Raw genomic sequence first — 25,035 nt, 5'->3', positions numbered from 1 at the left:
TTTATAATGTAGTTCATAACTTAAACAAATGTTCTTTCCCAATTGCTAATAAATGAATAAATAACTTCCTGTTGCTCAGTCCAAAGTCTATACTACAATACAATATAAGATCTCACTCCTCAAATGTTACAAACAATGTAATTCAAGGAAAAATGTTACAAACAAAAGCAAATAAGAAAGGAAAAACCAGTAACCCATAAAGAACCAGGAAAGGATACAAAACGGTAGAAATTTTGGAGAAGAGTGTCTATTCAGATTTTGATGGCTTTCTCTTCATTCGACTGAACGGCCCGACTGTTCGATCCATTATGTACATGTAGATGACTTGGCTCCAAGATTTATATGACTCCAAACCCTCATAATATTCTGGTGCAATACCCTTTACCTTATGGAGCTTGCTCCCAGGAATTCTGGGGAAATCATGGTGCTCGTTGTGGTACCCCACGCTCCAAGTGAGGAGATTAAGAGGGCCATAGTAAGAATATGTCTCCTGATCAGGGTTGAAGACATAATGCTCTGAAATGAAGTGACCAGCCATTGGGTGCATCCCACCCCCAACAAATGTAGAGAGGATCAGATAAGCAAAAGATTTCCACCCACAAAAATAGACCATGGAAACATCAAGGGCTATCTGAATGAAAAGGTTGAGGAACTCCCAACAACCAGGGGGCTTTGGTTTGAGGAACACAGGCCGAAGAGCATAGAAGAAGAGTTGGAGGAGAACCCATATGGCTTTTTTCACGACATTTGTCACCAAATGGGCTTCAACCTTGCTCGGGATGTCCATATCAATTCCGTCTACTCCTTGAAAACGGTGGTGCTCAAGGTGATATTTCTGGAAGGTGACGGACATGGGAACACCGATTGGGAGGTTAGCAAAAATACCGAGCCAACGGTTGTAGACTGGAGTTGAGAAGGCGAGATTGTGACTGAGCTCATGGATGGCCAAGAAGAGGTTGTGGTTGAGGAAAGAGCCAAAGAAGTAGGCTATTGCCAGTATCTTCAGCCAGCCTGCATTGTGGAGGGCTGTGGCAGCCAAGAGCTGAAGCAAGACAACCACTGTAATCTGCAGCACCATGATTTCATCCAAAGATCATTAATAAAAAAAATATATAAGACAGCTAATGGAGAAGTGTAAGTTTCATTTTATCTCAAACCAGAACACTAACTAATACTCATATGTTTCCAGACTGACAAAAGTCTGTCAGTTTACAAGTTGATTTAGGTTCTGGAAACCGAATCAGAAAAAACCACACCGAAACCAGTACATTAGCAGCATAACTCACCACTAATTAAAAACCCAATTTTCATGGACTTAAACAGAACTCTGCAAATTAGTAGGTTGAACTATGTTCTAAAAATCGAGTCAGCATGTCTCCAATATACGGTTGTTTGTGCATTTTGAGAGTCCATTCACACCGAAAAGTATGAGGAAGCATAATTCATAGCATTACAAAACCCCAACAGCATGCCCATTTATTCATAACATCTTAGAACAGCATAGTCGCTGTAAAGGAGGACAGTTAGGAAGAAAGCTCAATTCTTTGGCTACCCAACTCAACATATGGCAACTAGTTTATTTCTATATCTTGAAAGAGACACTTGACAATCAAGTAAGAAACAATGACACCTCATTCCGCACGAGCAATGCTGCACGCGATGTAGAATTTGTAAAATCACTAACTGTTCGAAAATGGATCCGGCACTCATACTCAATTTTCAATACAAAGATTTATAAATAATAATAAAATTAACTAGAAAGAAAAGCGTGAATTGAAATTGCATAGTACAATTCCGAAAGCAAAAAACTTCCAATACCCAAATGCAGAAAAGGAGCAAAAATCATTCCAATCATATTTTTGAACTCACCTACATTGTCTCAGATCTAAAACCAATGGAAAACAACCGAACAGAGGCAATACACGAAAAACCCAACAAAATGCCAATCACATACACAAAAACAAACTCAGATATGCATGAAAAGAACTTGTTTGTGGAAGTACCTTGAGGAAAGCCCAGGGGTCAGGACCAAAGAGCTCCTTTATCTGAGGGTACTGAGAGAGGATCTGACGGCGCCTAGAAGCGTGAGGCTCATCTGTATAAGACCAAAAAAAGTCAGTAGCCATCACTCCCTCCTCTTCTGCCTCTCCCTGTCCCCCTCTTCCCATCTCTCCTTCTCTAAAAGAGACCCTTTCTTTCTTTCTTTCCCTCTTTTCCTGCGTTTCTCTCTCTCCCTCTGATATAAATACGTTTGTTCTTCTTCCTTTCCTGGTTATCTTATAAATCTGATGGGTTGGTTTGTCTGTTATTGAAATAAATTATGGGTTGGGTTGAGTTGGGTTAATAACTTAAAAGAATAGTATAGAATACTTGGATTGTGTTTAAAATTGGCAAGAGGAGGAGGCGGTGACTAAAATTAGAGAGGGGAGGCAAAAGAGCGTTTCTGTGATGTGTGGACTGTGGCCGATTTAACAGCTAGGAATTGTAAATTGACAAACTTCTTGTTGGACTTTCTTTGCCAATTGGGTCCTTTCCACGTTCCTACTGGTTTCCAATCTTATATGTTTTTCGTATCTATGAATGACAGAGACAGAAAAAAGCCACGGAAACTAAAAATTAAATCTTTTTCCACATAACCTCATACATGGTCATCCACTCTGACTTTGCCACGTCGGCAATGAGCCAGCCTTCCAATATCCCTTGTATAAATTTTTAAATAATAAAAAACATAGTTGAAGCCATTAAGAAAAGGACAAAACCAGATCAGGCCGAGGAGCAGAGCCCACTCTTGCACAGAACCCCACCAAGTCCCAACTTCTAGGTTTGGTTTTGTATCCCTACTAGGTTATCAATTGGAACTTGGAAAGTAGAACGAAAAGGGTACAAGAAACCTTGACGAACAAGAAAACATAAACTTGTCTTCTTCAACTAGCATTATCATCACATTGTCTTCACCCATCTCCATTGAGCCAGGGATTGTTCTATAATCCTACTTTAAATCATTACTTTTATATCCGATTATCAGCTTGCTTGAAAACAATTATGCCGTCTAAACCATTCAAATTGAAAATTCTCAGCAACAAGGAGGAGAGGATTTGTATATTAAAGAGACTAAGCCAACATCAAAGCTGTACAAGCATTTACAAATGTACTACATACAATTTTATAAACTCCTCAACTTCACCCGCCAGCACAAAATAACTCAGGCGAGGTCTTCTGAACAGGAGTGGGAAGATACCGACTTTAAACCCGCCGAATGAATTTTCGGTCCTTATGTAATCAAAGGAAAAGAAACTAATTCATTAAATTGCCACTGGAGATTGTGGTTTTGGACTCTGATTCAATCACCTTAGGTGGGAATCATAAGGGTCAAAGGGGTTATCCGGTGTAACTAAAGGCAACTTATCTATATACATGAAAAGCCTCCTAAGGTTCTCCCTCATCACTGTTTCCATGTCCACTATGTCCCTGCAGTCAGTGTATACCCAGAGATCACCCGAGTCCACTCTCTTAAGATTGTCACGGCAGAATGGGCATGACTGAGATCTTGTTCGCCTGCAATATGAGAGACATGAACCAGAAAATTCCATTTGTGAGAAGAAAGTATAAGAGAGAGATTTTGCTTACACACGATATACATTTGAGATAATGGATTGACTAGATTTAAATCAAATACAATTGCATTTATGATTTATCTATCCAACAGCGCATACTGCTATGCACATAAGAGAATTTCACAATTTTGTGTGGATATCGTGTAAAGGATATAATATAAAATAACATTTGAATTGAAATGTATGGTAACAAACACCTATATGGATAATCAAGACATCAATTAAGAGTAAAAGCTAGCACCAACGGAAAAACACCATGGTAATTCAGAGCATATCGTTCACTAGGCCATATCACAATAAAAGGACAATTGTATGTGCCGCAAAAGCTGAATCTCTGATTTCCACTGAATCTTATTGACAAAAAAGGAGAGAGAGAGAGAGAGAGTGAGGAAAAAACCTGCAAACTAACTAGTGAACCTAGGGGCCGCTTGTCTAAATAAAATTCACTATTATCACTCTTGCATGCAATCTCCAGCTACCATAACTTAATACCAACATGCTCATGATGCCATTGCCCAGAGTGCATTTCAAAAGAACTCCCCAGACAAAGATAACATGGTGAAAAAAACGTATTGATAACAAGATTTAGTATGAAAACAAAAATTTGACAATAATGAATTGCACCAATGATCATAAATGCAACAGATCAAAGAAAAAATTTCATTAGACCCTCTAATGTACCCATGGTTTTCATATAATTGCAGGGCTTAAACTTTTATCAACTATTTGATAGAAAAAGCAATATAATTTTTTAGTACGACTGAAAAAATGAATCTTTCGAGGCAAGTACCAGCAATATCACAAAGTAGCAGGCTAACTTTAAGGTTCAAAAAATCTAGAACTAGGGGAGAGAGAGAGAGAGAGAGTACCAATCACGGTAACATTTCAGGCACATAGCATGGTTGCAGTTAGGCAATACAATTTTACTATTTGTCTCCATGCATATACCGCATTCCTCCTCTCTTTCAATGTCTATATCAGAACACTGTCGATTTTCCTCATCATCTCTTTTTCGATACCTTTCCACGCATACCGCCTTCTGCTTTTTATCTTCACTGTCGGTGACACCTCTCTGAAGTTGCAACAAGGAGGGATAAATAACAGCTGACCACAAAATGAGGCATCAGTAAGAAATGAAACACACAAGGGCCCAACAAAAAACAAATAGCCAAACTGCTGAGATCAGAAATGTACCATAGAACTCTCTGATGCTTGCTTTCCTTTCCTTGGTAGACATGATGGTTGTTGAGCCATCCACATAAACCTGTAGCATAAGCCAAAATGCGATGGTCACCCACACCCATGATTGGAATCTAACTCAAAGAAATAGAAGCCATCGGAAGCTACAAGCTTCAACCTTGTAAATTAAAATTCTTAACAGCCCAAGGGCTCCTGCGAGGTTGCAGTCAGTCCATTGCACCAGAAAAAGGAAGAGGTGAGCAGCTGGACTGTATGACATTCTCATCTGAAGACAAGCACCATCATACTCCCTTGGATAATCCGAGGCCCTGCAGCTCACACATCTAGATAAGGATTTGAATATAAACGGAAGACTAATTATCAGATTAAGCCACCAAATATATCAGCAAATCATACAATGTACCAACCCAACAACTCCCTCTCTCCCTCTCTGCCTATCTCTCAATAAAATATCTATGGAGCATAATTGCAAGAGTCTATTAAAATTATGATTAAGCATTTTTTTTCATAAATCATCTACTATGAAGTATGCAAAAGAATGAGAATATAGAAAAACTGCATAGGACCAAACTGTGGTATTGTAATATGAAGTATCCAAAAGAATGAGACTATCACTACAAGGCCACAAGCAGGTTTATTTGTAAAAAATAAATAAATAAACAGCACAAGCAGGTGGAACCCAGTGGCCACGTGAACTTATTTACTCACTGACAATTTTGGTTTGCTTTCTTCCTCCTCTGACAATCCATCCAGATAAGGATAAGGCACAAATAAATATCCACTTAAACTAACGCTTTAATGTTGAAAAAACAATCGCATTCCCAGAATCATATCGTCAGTGAAAAATAATTGAACCCATAGAAACCGCGAGGCCAAGATATTTTCTTTTTGTTTTCATGAAAGAGACCCAGAAACAAGAAACCAATAGATGAGCGAAAAAGAAAGGAAAAAAAGGCAAAAATGAAAACTTTGTGATCCTACCACTACTTGAAGGAAAACAAAAACAAAACTTTGTGTGATTCTTCCATCATTCGCACAACCAAAACAGAGGTAGGATTTATCTTTAGGCTGTTCACTGAATTTTTAAAAGGGAAAAAAAAAACTAAATTGACAACCCGAGATATAAATAAATCAAAACAACCAAACTGAAAGGGAAAAAAATCTCACATTTTGAACATGAACTACAAATGAAAGTGGAGTTAAACCTTTAACACTAAAATTCAAGCACAAAAGTAAACAAAAAAGTGATCACAAAAAAAGAAGCAAATTTTCACCCAAAAAAAACATAAGCATAGAATCAAAACCAGAAGAAAATCGTCAACAAATGGAGCAGATGATCACTTACAGTGTATTTGCATGCTGAATATCAGCTTCGAGCACTTTCAGAGAGTCCTTGAATGACTTTCGCATGGAAGCTATATACATCTCCACAGAAAAATAAAATAAAAAACAACAAAAAAAGTCAAAATAATTACAAAGCACGGAGATAGAGATATTCAATCAGCCTCCAAGAACCCTAATTTTCTCACCCACTCCCAAAAACCCACACTTTCTCTCCACTTTCTCTTTCCCTTTTCTCTCTCAGTCCCTTCAGCCTTCGTGTTGCTTCTATGCTGTTCTTGAAAGCGAAGACGAGACCGCGAGGCGACACGTGGCCACCCAACTTCTAAAAACATAAATATAATTTAAGTAATAATTTATGATTATTAATTTTCCTTTTTTTAAGTAGGGAGCGTCGAAATAGAGACGCACGAACGCGGGCCCGTGATGGTCTTATCCACTCTCTTTGGCTTTTGTCTGCCACTTTTCCCTCTCTATTCGTAAGCTTTCCCTCCACGCACCGATGATCGTTACACCCGCCCTTACTCAACTTTTGCCCTCCAACTTCAACTTATTTTCCTCAAATACCATTTTTCTGACAAACGGTAAGGTATTTACAAAATACTCATACGACCCATGACAAAATTAGACTCCTATAACAACGTTTTAGTCACAATTAAATATCAAACTCATCATAAATATATATCGTACTTGTCGTTATTGCAAGTTAAATCTAACATCTCTTCCGAATAAGAAAAAAGATTAATTGGTTTTCTTAATCAACCCTTCACATTCTGTTTTTTTTTTTTTGGGTTGGATTTCCCAATTAGATATAAGTTTTGAAGAATCTAATCTGTCAACTCACTTGTCTTCATGTTCATAAAAATCCGAACTGTAAACTTTGCCAGATCAGACCAGAACAGATCATCTATTATCTCTAATTAGTTCCTTAATTTTCAGTTAATGATGTATTATTTGTGATGAAAAATACTTACCATATATGCATGTGTCTTCTACATCATGTTCAAAATTTGTAGTGTGAGAGGATTTGAGATTAATTACTGAAATCTGATAATTAATTAGATACCAAACTTCGAAGGCTGAAAAGTCATTGACATCAACGGCTTAGATTTCATAAAGAATCAATTGATTGCTCAATCCAAAAAAAAAAACCACAAGAGAAACATATGGCCTTTATACAGAAAGCCCATTTAAACAGACTATATGTATGAGCAGTATTTTTATGGACCCGTCAAATGACTGGTAGGCCGCTCATCAGGGATTATGATTGTGCAAAAAATGATCATGGATCAAAATCATTAGAGAGAATAATTACCATTGTCATTGCTGCTAATTGAAGTTTCAATGTAGATTCTAGTTTTTGGTTGTTGGGATATCAATGTCTAATAATAAACTATCCCCTTTCGCTTCGGCTTATTGAAAGGAACCAAACTATCATTGCTTTGGGAGATCACTTATGATCAAAAATCATTACCATTTTTAACAAACAGTTTAATCACCTCCACTCAAGTTCAATACATGATGGAAGATTTTGGTGGACGGTCACATACACCGTTATTAGATTTCAAATATTACGTGTTACAAAGTAAATAATAACATTTATAACGTGTGAATAACGGCTCTGTTGATAATGAACCAAACTAATTTTTTATTTTTATTTTTTTTTATGATAAGCGATAGAATATTATTGATGTAAAAAAGGTAATACAAGAAGTTTGAACTCGTATCAATGGCAAAAGAAATTCCTTGGTCACGAATTACAATCTTCGTACAATATATCAGAAATAAAATCAGGAGGTTCCTCGAACCAGTATAAAGAACCCCCAATATGCAAGGCAAAACGAGCTAAACGATGAGCCACACCATTAGCAGTACGATGAATATGGGTAAAACCTTCCCCAGTGATATGTGTTAGCAAGCTCTTGGTATCCTCCACCACTGGTCCTAGGACGGACCTATCTATGGAGTGATTTCGAAGTGCTGTAACGATCTGGAGAGCATCACTTTCAAAGACAACATTTTGATAACCCCTTTCCATCGCCAATATTGTACCTGTTCTTGCCGCCAAGGCCTCTACTTGTGGCGCAGAGAAAACATTAGTCAATTTAGTTGCACAACCCGCCACAAATTTGCCCGTGGAGTCTCTCACAACCACACCAACGCCACCCTCCGTGGTCCCTGGCTTCCAAGCACCATCCACATTTATTTTAAGACTGTTCTCATGTGGTGGTTGCCACATTTGTTTTATTTGACCTTGCCTACTTTGAGACCCCAAGCAATTATTAACCCGCAAAAAATCCTGTAGCCTCATAGATGCATGCAAGCTGACTTGTTCAGGCCGACTTTTCTTATTATTCCATAGCAATCCATTTCGTGCTTCCCCAATTGCCCAACCCACCATGAGAAAAGTTGCAAAGTCACTACAGCTTAGTTGCTCTGCACAGCGAAATACTCAATCCTTGGGTGAATGAGCATCATTGTTCCACCTGCTACTACTTAACGTCGAACTACGCCAAGCACAGATTGCAAACGGGCAGTCACAAAGGATATGAATTGAAGATTCGACTAGGCCCGCACATAACATACATTCCTCATCTAGAGACACCTTTTTTCGTGCCAAATTTGCTTTCGTAGGTAATATTCCAGAGATAACACGCCACCAAAAAGTCTTGACTCTGGCTGGCACAATGGCTTTCCAAAGTAGAGACCAATTCCTAGCGACTGCATCCGAATTTGAGGAGGATGTCCTGCCAGTGGAGGAATGCAAAGATCTGGCTACGTGGTAGGCACTCTTAACTGTGAACATACCTTTTTTTATCATAATGCCACACCAACATATCGGGTGTCAAACGCAGATTTAGAGGGATAGAGCGAATGAGCATCACTTCTTCAGGAAAGAAAACATTTTGCAGCAGTGGGGCATTCCATTCCCGTGAGTCGCCATGAATTAAGTCTGATACTTTTGTGATAGCACTGTGCTCAGGCTTGGGAGAGAAGATCCGAAAGCTATTGGGTTGTGGCAACCACCGATCCTCCCATATGCCAATTGTATCCCCGCTCCCCACTTACCATCTGGAGCCTTGAATAATAACTGTTCTTGCTTCACAAAGACTTTTCCACACAACAGAAGCATGAGGACTTAGAACCAAACTAATTATATATTGCATAGTATGAACAAATTTTTTGAATTTTAACTTCTTCATAAATGGAAGCATCAAAGCAATGGATGTAAACAAAATGGAGTGTCAACGGGATCTAACTCAGTAAAAAAGAGCTTTGACTTATAAATTAGAAGTCTCATGTTCGAAATCCGATAGCATCTTAATTGTATGTGTGTGATAACCCCTATAGTTTAGACCATTGCTTATACTAAAAAATTTTAAAAACAAAAAGCAAAACAAATTATAAACATGATTCTGTTGTCATAATAGCCAACACGCAACAGCTATATTTGTTAAAAGTCTCATAATCAGAGAAGAAAATTATTGATCACCAAAAAAAGAAAAGAAAAGAAAAAGTTATTGACCCTACAGAGATAAGCAAGGGGAATCCTTCTATTCTACAAAATTTATTTTTAAAATAACCAAAAAAAAAAAAAAAAGTGTTAACATAACTTTTATCAGTTGGTCCTTCAATTTTATTTTTCGAGGATTTCAAAGTTGGTCCCCAAACTTTACGAAATAAAGAATGTGCCCGACCGAAACCTTGTGAAAGTAGGGCCCCAAGCCAATGACGAAAATGACCCAAAACTATCTGTTACACGAAACTATCCATGGACCTGAAGTTCATCGACTTACTGCGTAGCTGAGGCTGTGCTAGTTGTTGCCATGCGAGATACAGCAAAGGCGTTCGTACAGTCCCTTCCCCTCCGAGAAATTCCTAATGAAAACCCTAATTTCCCAGTACTGGGTTCACTATTCGAAGCCTCAATTCTCACCGTCAGTTTTTCTCTTCCATTTTCCGAGAAGGCAGAACTTTCTTCACATTTCCCACAGAAAATGGTCTTGCTATCCCAGAACCACTAGATTATCTTCTGTCGGAGTTCACTGTGCCTCTGAATCAGCCAGTTATGGCGGGTGGGACGATTTGAGACTCGCCGGCGACTCGGGCCGCTCTGGTGAGTCTGATAAGTTTCGTGATTTTCTGGTTTCTATAGGAATCGATGATAAAAAGCATGTCTTCGTCTTTCTATTAGGCCTTGCATGCGCTTTTGCCATTTCCAGGGTTAGGATTTCTTCAGTTGTCGTGTTTCCTGCTTCAATTTTAGTTTTTGCTATAGGGTTTTCATTTGGCTTCGTTCGTGGTGGAAGTGTTGGTGAAGTGCGCTTAAGTGCAAATAAGAGAAGGGCAAAAGAAGAAAACTTAATTGCTTATCCTGAGAAATTGAGGAACTTGGTGGAAATTTTCGATGGGTTTGATGATAAAGTTAATAACTTAAAGTACGATATACAAAAAGCTATTGATTCCAGAGAAATTACAGTTACTGATTTGGAAAGTTATGTAAAGGCCATGGAAATTATTAGTTTACTGGTGTCGAATGCTAGGAATGCTGTTGAGAATTTGGGTAAGTTCAATATTGATTTAGTTGAGAACAAAAAGCTGAGTAAAAGAAAGAAAGAGCCCGTACAAATTGGATATGAGTTGTTTCAGTACATGGGAGGTTTGTTCAAAGAAAAGTTGGCTGATTCCAAGCCTAATAGAGTGAAAAATAATTTAAAGCGAGAGGCTGTGGAGAAAGTGATGGATGATCAGTCTCGAGGGAATGGTTCGATGCCTTCTGTTAATGAAATGGTTCTCGGTTCTGTTCATGAGAATAAAGGAATTGTAAATTCGAGTCATTCTCAAGATTTCTTAAATAAGTCTGGTGTTTATGAGGCTGGAAATGGAAGAGTCAAAGTTGCTTTAGAAAATAATAAGATGAGTTCAGAGGAGGTGGGTGGGGTTCCTAACAGATCTGCAGCTGGAAGAGAGTTTAATTATCAGAATAATGGATTGCAATTCATGAGCAATGGTCACATCTCTTCGAAGATGGATCATAACAATCATGCTGAAACGTGGGAATCCCATGACATTCTACTTGATTCTGTAGATTTAAGTGTCAGAATGGATCATATGGACAGTAAAGCTTCCTTTGTACAAGAACAAATACTTAAGCAATCTGGTGGGGACTACAGGTCTTCTCATATCAGGGGAAAAAGTGAGGATGGGACTTATGAGTCTCATCTTAGAGAAGAGCAAGTAAATCACAACGACGATTCTCATTTGGCTGATCACCTGTCTGGACATGAGAGTGAACTCCCTTCTCTTTCATCTTCAGTGGTTTCAGATGATATAGTGTTTGATAGGTATATTAGAGAAGCTAATGATCTTCTAAAACAAGCCAAGGAATTAATAAGAGTTAAACACAATGAAGAGCGTGCAGAGAACATATTATACAGGGCAGCCAAATTACTATCCAAAGCCATATCTATGAAGCCCATGAGTTTGCTAGCTGTGGGCCAGTTAGGCAACACTTGCCTTCTTCATGGAGAATTAAAATTGAGGACTAGTCGTGAGTTGAGAACACAGCTTGCAAGAAGTGACCCCTTATCTGCCGAGAAATGGATTAGAATGCATGATAAAATCAGCAGTAAAGATGAAATTGCATCTGTCCTGATTAACGTGTGTGAAGAGTGCGAGGAACTTCTTGTGGAAGCAGGCAAAAGGTATAGAATGGCATTATCAATTGACGCAAATGATGTGAGAGCCCTATATAATTGGGGTCTTGCTCTCACCTTCCGTGCACAGTTGATTGCAGATATTGGACCTGTAAGAGACTTGACTTGAATTTTGTCATTTTAAAATTTTTTTCTTATCAATAGATTGTTTAAACTGCTTTTGTAGTTTTAGTACTCAATCGTGTGAGCCACATTATGATCAGTTGAATTAGGCTTTAAACCGTACCCTTTGTGGATTTCAGGAAGCGGCTTTTGATGCTGACGAACTGTTCTTGGCTGCAATTGATAAATTTGATGCCATGATGTCCAAGGGAAATGTTTATGCACCAGATGGTATGTTTATGGTCCCCCCTCTCATTCTCTCTCCCTTTTTTTTTTCTTTGGAGAGAACATAGTGTATAAGTTATTTGATTCTGTTTGATTTCAAAAACTTTTAAACTGCAGCTCTGTTTAGATGGGGTGTGGCACTACAGCAAAGATCACGCCTACGACCTAGCAACGGGAAAGAGAAGGTGAAGTTGCTGCAGCAGGCAAAGAGGCTGTATGAAGATGCACTTCATATGGATTCCAACAATGTCCAAGTAAGAGAAGCCTTATCATTATGCACATCGGAGCTTAGCAGCACGCACCGTTACTTTTAACTAAAGCGTACTGCTAAATTTTGCCCCTCCTGTCAAGCTTCTGTTCCCGAAATACAGTAAACAACGAGTCTTTGATATATTTATATAAATACAAAATAATAAATAAAAGTGATGACAAGAGAAGAATATATAAGACATTTTATTTTCTGGCGCAGCATCGACTCATAGTACTCTCTACTGCTCTCCCATATGAAAGCTTTTGCGGTTTTTAGTAGGTTCATTCACCACCAACATTGAATTTTGTCGCATTAGTTTATGTTTAACTAAACACAAAAAATAACTAAAATCATAAAGATGTATAACAGAGGTTTCATTTCCATTTTCTACAAAGTACAAAAATGTCCCAAAAGAAAACTTGTACTCATTAACTGCGGACACTGCAAGTTTTTTCACTTCCCGGAAAAAAATCTTCAGCTAGCGTTATGCCATCGACCTCAAACGTTCCTGGAAAACTTTGAACATGCTTGCAAAGGTAACAATGCCAGACAAGGTTCCATCCTCTTCGACAACCCACACGTAACTCACGCGGTGAGAAAGTGCCTGAACCATCACTGCCACCAAGGAGCTCCTCGGATAGCATACAATTGCCTCCGACTTCCTCACTAACCTTGCTGAATACCCTCCTCCTGACCTTCTTCCCCACCCAAACTCTTCATCCGATGAAGTCGAACAGAAGGAAGAAGCTGATGACAATGTTGAGTCTTCTTCCATGAACTCCAAGAACGCCCCATATTTCTTCTCCTCCAATCTATCTTTCACCAACTGCACTAGCTCATCCGGAGGGCCACCGCAGTCAATATACCACATCAAGTCACCGGCTGAGAGTGTGGCAATCGCAGCTGCCACCGACTCGTGGCAGGTGTTGATGGTGTAAGGCGAGATCTCCCCAATCACCCTGCTGTACTCATCAAGAATGGCAACCGAGGTTTGCTGAACAAGGGACTGAGAAATAAGGGGCAATGCAAATGAGGCAGGGTCATCATAATGTAGGGCGAGGATGTTTTCGGTGTTGATAGCTTGGAGGGAGTTGATGGGGCTGTTGGAGATGGGGCTGAAGCGTCCTATGGAGTTGAGGAGGTAGCGGAGGATGTCTTCTTGGGTGAGCCAGCAGTATTCACGGTTGTTGTGGAGGGTGTTGAAGGAGTGATTGTGGAGAAGCATTTTTCTTGTTGCTGTGATCCTGCGACTTTGAATTGGTATCACAATGTTGTGTGCACCTTCTAGAATCAAATCTATGGCCTCCACCAAGCTGAGATTTATAAGACAAATCAGTCAGATTATTATCATAAAGAATTTATATATTTTTTTTGAAAAAAAACAATTCATATATAAACGTCAGGGAAAAATAGTTTGCCGAATTTCCATCGTCACGAAATCTGATGGACATTTGGGGCGGCACAAATTGCACCATGAAAACGTAGGACAAAAAATCCGGCAAAAAACTATAAGAACTACCTTTTTGTCAAAATAAAATAAAATAAAATATAGAATATGATCAAATCCTTAAAAATGGGGCAATCAACAGTTAAGAAAAAAGAAACAAACCTGGCGTTTGGTTCCAAATGCCTAACAAGGGCAGACCCTTTGGGGATCAAAACCTCAAGCGGAGCCTCGAGCGCTTTGGCAGGACACGACAGGTTCTCTTCTTTGCCCAAGAAGCATATGACATCGACCATGCAAACCTTTCCTACGCACAGACAATCTTCAGATTCAGATTTGTCGCTTTTCTCGGAGTGGTCGCAGCTCCACACGGTTAGGCTGCTTTCGCCGAGCCGCCTGAGGGCAGACAAAGCCTCACCGACCGTGGCGGAGATTGAAAGGGACTTGACCGGAGGCTTTCCGAGGCAGAGATCGGACACTTCATGCGAAAACAGACTCAGCCCCATGCACTGTATCTGTATATAATAAAATCCAACCAAACGGAGCTCTCAGGCTGAGCGAATGAAAAAACTTGGGTTTCAAGGTTCAGAGAATGAAAGAAAAAACAAATAGAGAAATGAAATTTGAGTTTTGGTCGATGAAGGACAAGGGGGGGTTTTGGTAGTATTTAAACACGCTGTTTTGGACCCGGACACGGAGAATTCCGTACTGATATTTGTTACGGATTTGTTGTTATTGTGGGATACGCGTACCGTACGCCACTGAATATGAGCTTTATTACTTGCTTACACCGAGACTTTAAACGTAAAATAGAAAAATCTAGAACGAAAATGTTGTCTACAACAAAATGGCCAAGTGGCCATTTTCAGCCAACAAAACGTTGAAATATATCTAAAAATGGCTTTCAACACACTTTTATAGAGTCCTGATCTTTTGGATTACAGAAGTCCAAGAGATTTGTGGTCACTCACCGTTGGATGTAAATTCAACGGTTCACTCACTCTTGCACTCTTTTTAAAAAACTTTTTTGAACAATTGGATTAATATCCAACGATAGGTGACTACAATCTCTTGGACTTCTATGGTTCAAGAGATCGGGACTGCTCTTTTATATACTTATAGAAGAATATCTGAAAAAACAAATGTTATAATGTGAATATGACTCGTAACGCAGCGTTACTAAACCACTCTTATCATAATACATGTTAATTAATATTATATAAATTCTTAACTCATACTACAACACATATATTTAATATTAACATTATATACGTTGACTCGTATTATAACACGTATACTTAATATCATTAACATCACATTATTCTTTATGACTGGCATCAAACGGAGGGCAAGAAACGACATACATTTATCATATTTGGTTGTTCACTTATAAACATAGTCATCAACGGCAGCAAGTGATCTTCCATTCATTTATTTCCCTTTTGTTTTCTCGCCAAATTTTAATGCTGCATGCAAATTTAGCAGTTGGCAAGTGCTTTCGAATGTCTTGGGGTGTCGATGTACGTATGGACTACGGAGCGTGATAGTTCCACTCCACAAATTTATTTATGGCTACAAGTTGTTCAACGTTCCATTTTTTGACAAGTTCTTCACCTAAATATCTTTGTCATCATGCCCATATGGGGTCAGTTGCTCCTTAAAGTATATATATTATTGTTCTTTTTATAAATATTTTAAATTTCCCAAGTAATCTAAGTCAATATGAGTATGCTACTCTGTCCTATCAAATTTGTCGTCTTTTCAACACCATATTATTCATGTACTAGATGCCATGATTCATCTGAGAATTCAAGGCGGCATTCATTCATTGGAGAATGCTTAGCACCAAAACATGAAATTTACAATGGACAAAGAAGAAGTTAATTTATTTATTTCAAAATAGCCCACAATCCATCCCTTTCACTAAAACTACCCTCTCCGCAAAGGCTTTTTTTTTTTAATTAAAAAAAACTTTAAATTTATTTTAGAATTAAAAAAGATAATAGGTAGTTTTGTTCTATAAAAATAGGATTTATTATATGATTTTTCTTTTAATTTAAATTTTTTAAATATAAAAAAGTGTGAATTTATCATATTATTCTCATTTAATCAATAATTTTAATTTTTAATATTTGAATAAACCAAAGATATTTTCTGATCTTTTGAATGTTTCATCATTCTTTGCTTTTTACTTTATATATAGATATCCATCTTTTACCACATAATTACCCATGCGATTTATTTTAATCCAAATTTATAACATTATTGCCGCCTCAAATTAGCTGGTCGCTGAAAATGAAATGGGCTCCTTGAATCTACTAGTGGGGCCCAGTTGTCACAGATCTCTCACGCCTACGGTCCAAAACCGAATACTGCCTTTTCTGGTGGACCTATCTTGCACCGATTCGTGGGCCATCCTCGGACTTAAATTAGGAACCGGTACAAGTGACTGACCATAGTCCACGAGTTCACTGCCACACTGCCTAACCTGATATGGTGGTGCGTCAGCGCTCACGTTATCATATGGGCTTGTACGAAATTTTCTTTATGTCACATAGGACAGATACGTGAATTAAGTCAATTGATCAAGATAATAAATTTATTTGTTTGTATTTAAATTCGCATTTCTCTTATTGGACTATGTAAATTAAATTAATTTAGAATAATTTATATTATCACTTGTAATAAATAAATAAAAATGATAGGATGAAGTGGTGTATAGAGAATATTAAAGTTGTTCTTTTGAGAAAAAAAATATTTATATTATTAAAATGTGAAAAGAAAAGAAAAAAGGTCAAGATACTTGTTGAGATTTATAGTTGAAATTTACCCCCCCCAAAAAAAAGGAAAAAAACTTTATGACAAGTTTTAGTGAATAGACTGGCCGAGTAACAATTTGGACCTCTCTTTAGATTACTAGAACAAATCCGGCCCAATAACCACAATCGGGTATTGTGCTTGTTTTTGGTGTTTTGTTTGGGCCTTGAGCCCATCTTATATTCCAAAAAAAGAAAAAGAGTCGGGTCCCTGACTGTAGCAGAGCCTCCCTCACACATACCCCAGATCCTTTCCAGAGCTTGCAATTCGTGAGGTTCTGTTTTCACCGATTTTACAAAAAGTTAGGGTTCGGATTTGAAAGTCGGAGATACAATGTCTGATTACGAAGGCACCAAGGTGTTTTTCTAAATTTCTACCGGTTAATTTGTTGATCTAATTTCTTACGCTAATCTTGCTTGTGTAATTTATTAATGTTGTGTATGTTCGAGGTTCCGTTTTTGAATCAGATGAATTGTTTTGGGTATAATTTTACTTTTTAATTTTCAGAATATGTTTCTGTTTCTGTTCCTAAAATCATTGAGGGAGTAGAATTGGGAAGAATTTCGAATTGATTAGTTAATTTGAAAATGAATACGTAGAGGAAACGAACCATGAGTGTTTAGAGATAGCGGTTCGCTGTTCTATATGTTACTTTGTCAATTATCAAATCACTGAGTGATATTTTTTATTGCATCAGCATAATTCTCGTCGATCAGAACGCGAGAGCTCATGGACTAGAGAGCGAGAGCGAGACCGCGGTCAAGATAGAGAAAAAGATGATGACCGGTATACAAGGGATTACAAGGATAGAAGTGGAAGATTTGACAGAGGGAGGAACAAGTTTAATGGCTATCGCCGCAATCGAACTCAAGATTTCGACAGGTTAAACTTATGCATCTTATTATATTTTATAAATTACAACTACATACCATGGTTTGAGTTGTCTGACCTGCTTTTTAATGAAATTCAGTTATCCAACTTGTTCCCATATGCTGTTTGGAAATCCCAATTGCATCACGGAGTTAGTTTGTAAACAATTTTTTTTTATTTTATTTTATTTCATATTCTGTGTGTTCTGTCTTGTAGGCATCGTGATTATGATCAAGATAGAGAAAGGAGGCATAGACATAGATCGCGTTCTCGTTCTCATTCAAGGGAGAGATCTCCTTCCCATTCTCGTTCAAAGAGGTTAGGAAAACTTTTAGATAAACGTTCACCTTGATCTTGTCAGCGTCTCATGACTTATTTGGATATTATTTTAGTTGATTAGGTTATGCATTTTCTGTTGATTCGAAACAACATTTCCCATTTCAAAAGCTTTAGCTGATTAAAACATAACATAGCCGCTGTTAATATTTTGTCTTTAAAGCTGCATTGCTCCATTTTAATATTGCTGCAAATCTTTGTCTACAGCAAGCGTACAAGTGGTTTTGACATGGCACCACCTGCTGGGGCCGTGCTGCCTAATGCTGCTGTTTCAGGTTTGGAGCTAACTTCTTATTCACCAGATTCTTGTGAAAGAATATGTAGCACCTTTTATTCGTTATAGTTGCCTGATCTCCTGTTATTTTATTTAAGCATCTAAGAAACTGTTTTTTCTAATGGTTTACTGTGGAAACTGAGAGCCATTGTTGTGTTGTTTGGTTGTTGTTGTGTGGTTGTTTGTCTGTGTTTGCTTTTATGGTTTGGGTAAGAAGGCGATGTTCAGTTGGCGTGACTACGTTCAAGGGAGAACCAATGCAACGTTTAGCTGGATCTTCTTCTCCTTCGACTGATACAGTTTCCATTTGGTAGACTTACAGATATTTCCCTACCATCTGCGATGATGGAATTTGTTTCTTACTTTATTGTTTCATGGTATATTTTAGGTATGAAATATTAGCTTTATTTATAATGAAAAGATACGTCTGGGATTTCACATGTATTACATTGCCAGTGTAGTTGTGACATGTTTTGGCCTTGAAGCTATATTTCTTATCCTTCTGTTATTTCCCGTTCCCCTTCTGTTAATAATAATAATGCAGGACAACTGTCAGGTATTCCACAAACGATGCAGGGAGTGGTACAAAATGTATTACCTTTTGGGGCAGCGCATGTATGCACCTTTCACCAGTATAAGGTTTTATGAAATCTTGAGTTTGATTTTTCATTATGATCTTTGTGAATAACTTTATATGTTTTTGCATATTACAGCTGGCTCTTCCCTTGATGCCAGCCCAAGCGATGACTCAGCAGGTAAATTCATATTATCTATGTGCACATATAAACTTACATATATACATTTTTTATTATAAATTCACGAAGGACTTTTTTCATTTGCCTTGTCTCTTTCTCTCTTACAGGCTACAAGGCATGCACGTCGGGTATATGTTGGTGGGCTTCCCCCCTTGGCAAATGAGCAGGTTATATTTCTGGTTTTGCATTTGGATTCTATCCCAAGTACTAGCAAGGGTTTCAATTCTATTGTGGACATATGGTCAAGGCTAAAATTTGATGCCTTTTGTGTTATCACTCTAGAATCTAAGGATGTACTATGCATATAATGCAGCTTGTTATAGGTTGTTACATGACCAATTGCCAACTGGGTTACAAATAAACCATAATTTTCATTTCCCTCTTACTTGGTTGAAGGATTTGTCTTGTATTCTTTGAAAGACTTTTAAGGAGTGTCATTTTTTTGTCACAGACAATTGCCACATTCTTTAGCCAAGTCATGGCTGCCATTGGAGGGAATTCTGTTGGTCCAGGTAAGTGTTATCACAATCTCAGTTTAACTATGTTCAGTATGCATTACATGGGTTTTATCTGAGAGTAGTGTGTTTTCCAGTATCTGAACTTGCAGGTGATGCGGTGGTAAATGTCTACATTAATCATGAAAAAAAGTTTGCATTTGTGGAGATGAGAACGGTTGAAGAAGCGAGTAATGCAATGGCATTAGATGGGATTATATTCGAGGCATGTCAATTTCAGATTATCATTAAGTTTCTTTTTTTGTTTTGTTTAAAATCAATGTATAATTGTCATAAAGGATGAAACTCTTTCTTCATTAACATGCTCCTTTTGATTGATCAGGGGGTTGCTGTGCGGGTACGAAGGCCAACAGACTATAATCCTACCTTAGCGGCAGCACTTGGTCCAAGCCAACCAAGTCCTCTCCTCAACTTAGGTGCTGTTGGGCTCACACAAGGGTAGGTTGACTATGAGTTACTTAATTTGAAGCTAATTTAGTGTCATACTCTTTGTAATTACTTTGTAAATTTGTAGAGTTGAATTGCAAAAGTCTTGTGGTGTACTAATTTTGGATTTGTTTAGCAGTGCTGTTGGTGGAGCAGAGGGACCCGACCGTATCTTTGTGGGTGGGCTACCATACTACTTCACTGAAGCACAGATTAGAGAGTTGCTACAATCCTTTGGGTATGGACTTCAATTTCCTGCAACTTGCTGTTCCTCATTTTGATAAACCATAGTTGCTTATTCTAACAGCACAGTTGACCACTGCAGACCTCTCCGTGGTTTTGACCTTGTGAAGGATAAAGACACAGGAAACTCTAAAGGATATGGATTCTGTGTTTATCAGGTAAATGCTCAAGGATTAGAGGCTTTGCTATTGATTTTTATTGTTGTCACCTTACAAATGTTTGTTTTCTACTCAGTGATTGATATGGTTGATTTTATGGCCATCTCCCTTCTCTTTAATACATATGTAGTATATACTTCTCGGAGTTCACTCCTAGAAATCTAGTCAACTAATATTCTAGAACTTCAGGATCCAGCTGTGACAGACATTGCCTGTGGTGCTCTTAACGGCTTAAAAATGGGTGATAAAACTTTAACTGTCAGGCGTGCTACTGCTAGGTTGGTGTTCTTTGAAATCAAAGTGCAAGCTTGATTCTTTTATTATTTTGAGCCCATTAAGATGGCCTGAAATCTTTTTGCCATGGTTTTACAGCAATGGGCAGTCTAAATCAGAACAAGAAAATATCTTGGTACAGGCACAACAGCATATAGCCATGCAGGTAAGAAATACATATGTTTGGTTCTTGTTTATGTTTTACGAATACATTGTTGGCTTATTTATATATTTCTTTGGTTGTAGAAAATGGCCTTGCAGGTTGTTGACTTGAATCTTCTAGGAGGTGGAATGGCAACCATGGCAAGTGGTGAAACACCCACTAAAGTCCTATGCTTGACTGAGGTAGTATCACTGTTGAAAATGAAGTTTGCAAGACATGCATTTTGTTTGTGTAGTTAGTTTAACATCCATCTTTAGGAATATTAGAAGACTGCTGATTCTGGGTTTATTTTTGATAGTTCCAACTGACTGATTGTTATATCTTCTTATGATGAAGGCAATTACTGCCGATCAATTAGGTGATGATGAAGAGTATGTAGAAATATTAGAAGACATGAGGGATGAATGCAGCAAATTTGGTATTTTCTTCCGAACCTGTTTAGCTTTTGTTAAAAATTTATTGCATGTGTGTGTGTGGATGTGTCTCTTTTGTAAAGCAGAGATATTTGATGTTTTGTTAAGCGCAGTTGTAAGAAGCACTTTTAGATTTCGCTATGACTAGGATTAGAACTGAGAAATTTTCTTGTTTGGAATGGTTAGGAACTCTGGTGAATGTTGTTATTCCTCGTCAGGATCAACATGGAGAGCATATCTCAGGAGTTGGAAAGGTAAAACTACTCTGCTGCATCCATTTTCTGTGCTCTTAATCTTCTTTTTTCTTTGCCTATCAAATATCTGGCTTCCTTTTTCTTTATAATGTACAAACTCTTGCAGGTGTTCTTGGAATATTCTGATACTGGGAGTTGTGCCAATGCAAGGAATGTCCTCAGTGGCAGAAAATTTGGAGGCAACATAGTGAATGCCTTTTATTATCCAGAAGACAAATACCATAGCAGGGACTTTAGTGCGTAAGAGTACTAATGTAATGTAAAATAGCTCTACTTTTCGAAAAAATAACTTTTTCAGATGTGCAACGGTTGCTCAGGGAGCGAATCGCATGTTAAATTAATCGAGTGCCTTTCTCCGCAATGTTTCTTGAGATGTCTTGTTGGCTTAGGAATTTCGGGCCATTTAGGTTTGTATTGATATGAAAGCGAGATTTGTTTCAGTGTACAGACCATATAATATACATTTTAGACCGTTCAAGCTTCAAGTTGGTCTCTCATTTGCATAGCAAATCTATGTATCTTTGGTTCATTTGAGGCATGTTGAGCCTAATAACCTCGTCCATTCCATTCTTTGTTTCCCCCATTTTCTGGGGTGAAATTTCTCTACTTTCTTTCTTCAATTAAGCTAGTTGGCATCGTCCCTAGCCTTTACTTCCCTTCACCCCAATTTCAAAGTCATTCTCGCTATCGATTCAAATGAATGGTGTCTCTAATTGCAAGGCACTGTTACTTCTGATTTCCCTTTAAGGGAGCTTCTGTGCTTCTCCATTTCATGTTAGTACCAGGGCTGGGCAACCAAATGAACTCACGCAGTTGGCTGGAAACCAACCGCTGGCCGAACCTGCTCGCAGAATGGAGGTCTTTGATTCCCAATTTTTTGAACCCCAACAATGATGACCAGTCCGGTTCGGCCAGTTCGACCCGTTCATCGTTTAACTTGCCCAGCTCTAGTTAGTAACGTAACATTACCATGAAAATCAATAGGCATATCTAAGTCACATCATAAACATAACATCTTACGTGCGAGTGTTCTTATGGATCCAAGAACCACATTTGGGTAACCCATTTAGGTAGGCCCACGCGCCCATCTAGGCCGTCGGTCCACGTGGATGTATGAGTAGCGTGAGGAACAGTCAAAATAGTAAGAATAAATCAAATAAAGCGACCGACAAAACTGATTGGATGACTCAGATCACAGTCGGCCCTACTCTCTCTCTCACCTTATTATCCTCCTGCTTGTCTGCTGGCTGGCAGCTGCTGATACACCGTACAGAGTAGACTGACTGACTGGTAGTTGTGGATAAGGAAGGGGTTAACACGTTTTTGACTGTTTCCAAATACCCCCCTAAATCAACTAAATTTTCATATTTATCCAAATGACCAAACGACGTAAACACCATCCAGTCATCTTGCCACCGTTTTTCCAACGGATGTTGTTTTTAATTTTGTTTTAGTTGTTGATTTATTATCCAAAAATTTACTAAATTCTATCCATAACAATATTTATACCCAAAAATTACGCCTTTCTTTTGGGTTTGGGTTTGGCAAAGGCAAAAGATCCCTATTTTAATGGACTACGGATAAAATCTGCCAACTACAATTTCGTCTCTTTTTTTACCAAAATCCTTTTTTTATTTCATCCCGAGAGAGAGAGAGAGAGAGAGAGAGACAGAGAGAGTTTTGGATAATATTGCCACGCACACCTTCCTACTTTCTCTCTCCCTCAAAATATTTAGAATATTTGTATATATAGCTCAAGCAGGACGCCTTCTTCTCCATCACTACATCTCTCTCTCTCTCTCTCTCTCTCTCTCTCTCTCTCTCCGTCTGCGTATATCTCTTTGCAGTTTCTCTTGCATTTCAAGTTTCTTTTGTGTTTGTGAAATTTTCAAGATGCTTGCAATATTCAACAAGGAAGTGGTGCAGCCACCACAGGAGCTCAACAGCCCTGCCCCATCCAATTCTGCCAAGAGGCCTCAAGAGATTGTCAAAGATTTCATGTCTTGCCATGATCCCAACAATGCTTTCTCTGTCTGCTTCGGAAACACAGCAATGCTCGCCTATGTTCCTCCAAACAACCCCTACCCGATTCAACAGAGGTATATATATCATTTGGCCATCTCAAATATTTTTTACTAATGGGAAACTAGTCTGATGTACGGTGAGGGGATCGAACCGTGTGCAATTGCCATTGCCAACTGGCCTAACCTAATTAATTACTTGCAGGCTGTTTTGTTCTTTGGATAATATATACTGCATTTTCTTGGGGAGCCTGAACAATCTTTGCAGCCTGAACAAGCAGTACGGGCTATCCAAATGCACCAATGAGGCCATGTTTGTGATGCAGGCCTATCGGACCCTCCGTGACCGGGGCCCATACCCGGCGGATCAGGTGCTCAAGGATCTTGATGGAAGCTTTGGATTTGTCATCTACGATAGCACGGCTGGAACCGTATTTGCTGCATTGGTAAGTAGGCTTTTGAATGTGGAAAATAGAGTAGAGGGTGTCTTGATCAATTCATCATTTTTTTTCTGGGTGGGGGTGTGGGTGCGGATAGTGGATGTGATTGTGGGGTTTGTTTGTGCAGGGTGCCAATGAAGAGGTTAGCCTATTTTGGGGCATTGCAGCAGATGGCTCTGTTGTAGTTTCTGACAACTTGGGGGTCATAAAAGAAAGCTGTGCTAAATCCTTTGCTCCATTTCCAGCTGGTATGTCTAACACTGAAATGTTGGTTTTTTTTTTTTTTTTTCTTCCTGTGGAGGGTGGGTTATTTTAGTCTTTTAGAGGAAGAAGATCAATCAATTTTTATTGTTTTGGTTGTAGGATGCATGTTCCATAGTGAGCAAGGGTTGATGAGCTTTGAGCATCCAACCAGGAAGATGAAGGCAATGCCTAGGATTGACAGTGAGGGGGTCATGTGTGGGGCCAATTTCAAGGTTGATGTCCAATCAAGGGTCCCCAACATGCCACGTGTCGGCAGTGAAGCCAACTGGGCAACATGGGGTCCAAGCTCACCAGCCTGAAAATCAAGACCCAGAAAACTCGTCCCCAAAATCAGTTGGAACTTGTGTTGATTTGGTTTAATTTGAAATTCACGTACATATTCCCCTGTTTTTCTTTCTTTCTTTATTTCGTTCTTCTTGTGCAACGACCTCTATCTGTTAACATGAATGAAGGTCTCTAGGAGTGTCTCTCCAAATTTGCTTCGTGTTATCTTTTATTTTACCAAGAGTATTACTTTAAAGAAAAGGCAAAATACTATTTGTGTTATCCATGTGTTAGCACCAGCCCACTTAATTAATACGGTCTAATCCAATGTAACAGTTTAGATAATGCAGCCCAATTGAGTCCAGAAGAACATGATTATAGCATATTTCTTTACTTGGAAAGAGGAAGTAAGAAATCGGTAGACAGACGTACAAGTTTGAGAAGTAATGAATTGGAATCGAATCAACTATTCTATTCTTCCAGTTGATCCAATTCATAGTTCTGAACTTTTGAGAGTATTAAATTACGGATTTAAAGATAGATTCACATATGTTTTGATTCTTAATGTGTTATTAAACATGAAGTCATAAATCATTTCTTCTTGTACTCATTTGCAAATACAAAATAAGAAATAGGTAATAAGACACGGGAAATAG

The 25,035-nt window shown here is 38.4% G+C and overlaps 6 protein-coding genes across 9 annotated transcripts; 3 read left to right on the top strand and 3 right to left on the bottom strand.

The window, feature by feature from the left end:
* Nucleotides 1–22: 22 nt before the first annotated feature.
* On the bottom strand, nt 23–2,571 carry LOC117625786 (sphingolipid delta(4)-desaturase DES1-like). The gene is made up of 2 exons (XM_034357345.1): nt 2,004–2,571; nt 23–1,066 (listed from the first exon to the last, which is right to left on the bottom strand). Exons 1-2 carry the CDS (start codon nt 2,166–2,168, stop codon nt 248–250), a joined length of 984 nt encoding a protein of 327 aa, XP_034213236.1. The 5' UTR covers nt 2,169–2,571; the 3' UTR covers nt 23–247.
* Nucleotides 2,572–3,063: 492 nt separating this feature from the next.
* LOC117623759 (E3 ubiquitin-protein ligase AIRP2-like) lies at nt 3,064–6,506 on the bottom strand. The gene is made up of 5 exons (XM_034354728.1): nt 6,160–6,506; nt 4,972–5,122; nt 4,809–4,878; nt 4,484–4,718; nt 3,064–3,555 (listed from the first exon to the last, which is right to left on the bottom strand). Exons 1-5 carry the CDS (start codon nt 6,237–6,239, stop codon nt 3,345–3,347), a joined length of 747 nt encoding a protein of 248 aa, XP_034210619.1. The 5' UTR covers nt 6,240–6,506; the 3' UTR covers nt 3,064–3,344.
* Nucleotides 6,507–9,886: 3,380 nt separating this feature from the next.
* Nucleotides 9,887–12,660, top strand: LOC117623757. Of its 2 annotated transcripts, XM_034354726.1 has the most exons (4): nt 9,888–10,272; nt 10,435–11,963; nt 12,115–12,205; nt 12,317–12,660. In XM_034354726.1, exons 1-4 carry the CDS (start codon nt 10,038–10,040, stop codon nt 12,511–12,513), a joined length of 2,052 nt encoding a protein of 683 aa, XP_034210617.1. In that variant the 5' UTR covers nt 9,888–10,037; the 3' UTR covers nt 12,514–12,660. The 2 variants fall into 2 exon arrangements, with proteins under 2 accessions (XP_034210616.1, XP_034210617.1); XM_034354725.1 differs by having other exon boundaries at nt 9,887–11,963.
* A 130-nt stretch (nt 12,661–12,790) lies between these two features.
* Nucleotides 12,791–14,539, bottom strand: LOC117623758 (CBS domain-containing protein CBSX5). Its single transcript, XM_034354727.1, has 2 exons — nt 14,059–14,539; nt 12,791–13,762 (listed from the first exon to the last, which is right to left on the bottom strand). The coding sequence occupies exons 1-2, from the start codon at nt 14,397–14,399 to the stop codon at nt 12,934–12,936; spliced, it is 1,170 nt and encodes a 389-aa protein (XP_034210618.1). The 5' UTR covers nt 14,400–14,539; the 3' UTR covers nt 12,791–12,933.
* A 2,381-nt stretch (nt 14,540–16,920) lies between these two features.
* Nucleotides 16,921–21,875, top strand: LOC117624626 (splicing factor U2af large subunit B-like). Of its 3 annotated transcripts, none has more exons than XM_034355988.1 (18): nt 16,921–17,067; nt 17,408–17,592; nt 17,797–17,898; nt 18,124–18,191; nt 18,747–18,805; nt 18,904–18,945; nt 19,053–19,112; nt 19,397–19,457; nt 19,538–19,665; nt 19,783–19,898; nt 20,023–20,124; nt 20,212–20,287; nt 20,477–20,565; nt 20,660–20,726; nt 20,807–20,905; nt 21,060–21,141; nt 21,323–21,390; nt 21,497–21,875. In XM_034355988.1, exons 1-18 carry the CDS (start codon nt 17,044–17,046, stop codon nt 21,632–21,634), a joined length of 1,566 nt encoding a protein of 521 aa, XP_034211879.1. In that variant the 5' UTR covers nt 16,921–17,043; the 3' UTR covers nt 21,635–21,875. The 3 variants fall into 3 exon arrangements, with proteins under 3 accessions (XP_034211879.1, XP_034211877.1, XP_034211878.1); XM_034355986.1 differs by having other exon boundaries at nt 18,735–18,805; XM_034355987.1 differs by having other exon boundaries at nt 16,922–17,067; nt 18,735–18,805; nt 20,026–20,124.
* A 1,295-nt stretch (nt 21,876–23,170) lies between these two features.
* Nucleotides 23,171–24,661, top strand: LOC117623970 (stem-specific protein TSJT1-like). The gene is made up of 4 exons (XM_034355042.1): nt 23,171–23,489; nt 23,617–23,857; nt 23,979–24,099; nt 24,215–24,661. The coding sequence occupies exons 1-4, from the start codon at nt 23,284–23,286 to the stop codon at nt 24,412–24,414; spliced, it is 768 nt and encodes a 255-aa protein (XP_034210933.1). The 5' UTR covers nt 23,171–23,283; the 3' UTR covers nt 24,415–24,661.
* Nucleotides 24,662–25,035: the final 374 nt, after the last annotated feature.

Source organism: Prunus dulcis, chromosome 4 (assembly GCF_902201215.1).
Source record: "Prunus dulcis chromosome 4, ALMONDv2, whole genome shotgun sequence".
Classification (NCBI taxonomy): Eukaryota; Viridiplantae; Streptophyta; class Magnoliopsida; order Rosales; family Rosaceae; genus Prunus; species Prunus dulcis.
This window is presented reverse-complemented; position numbering and strand designations above follow the sequence as displayed.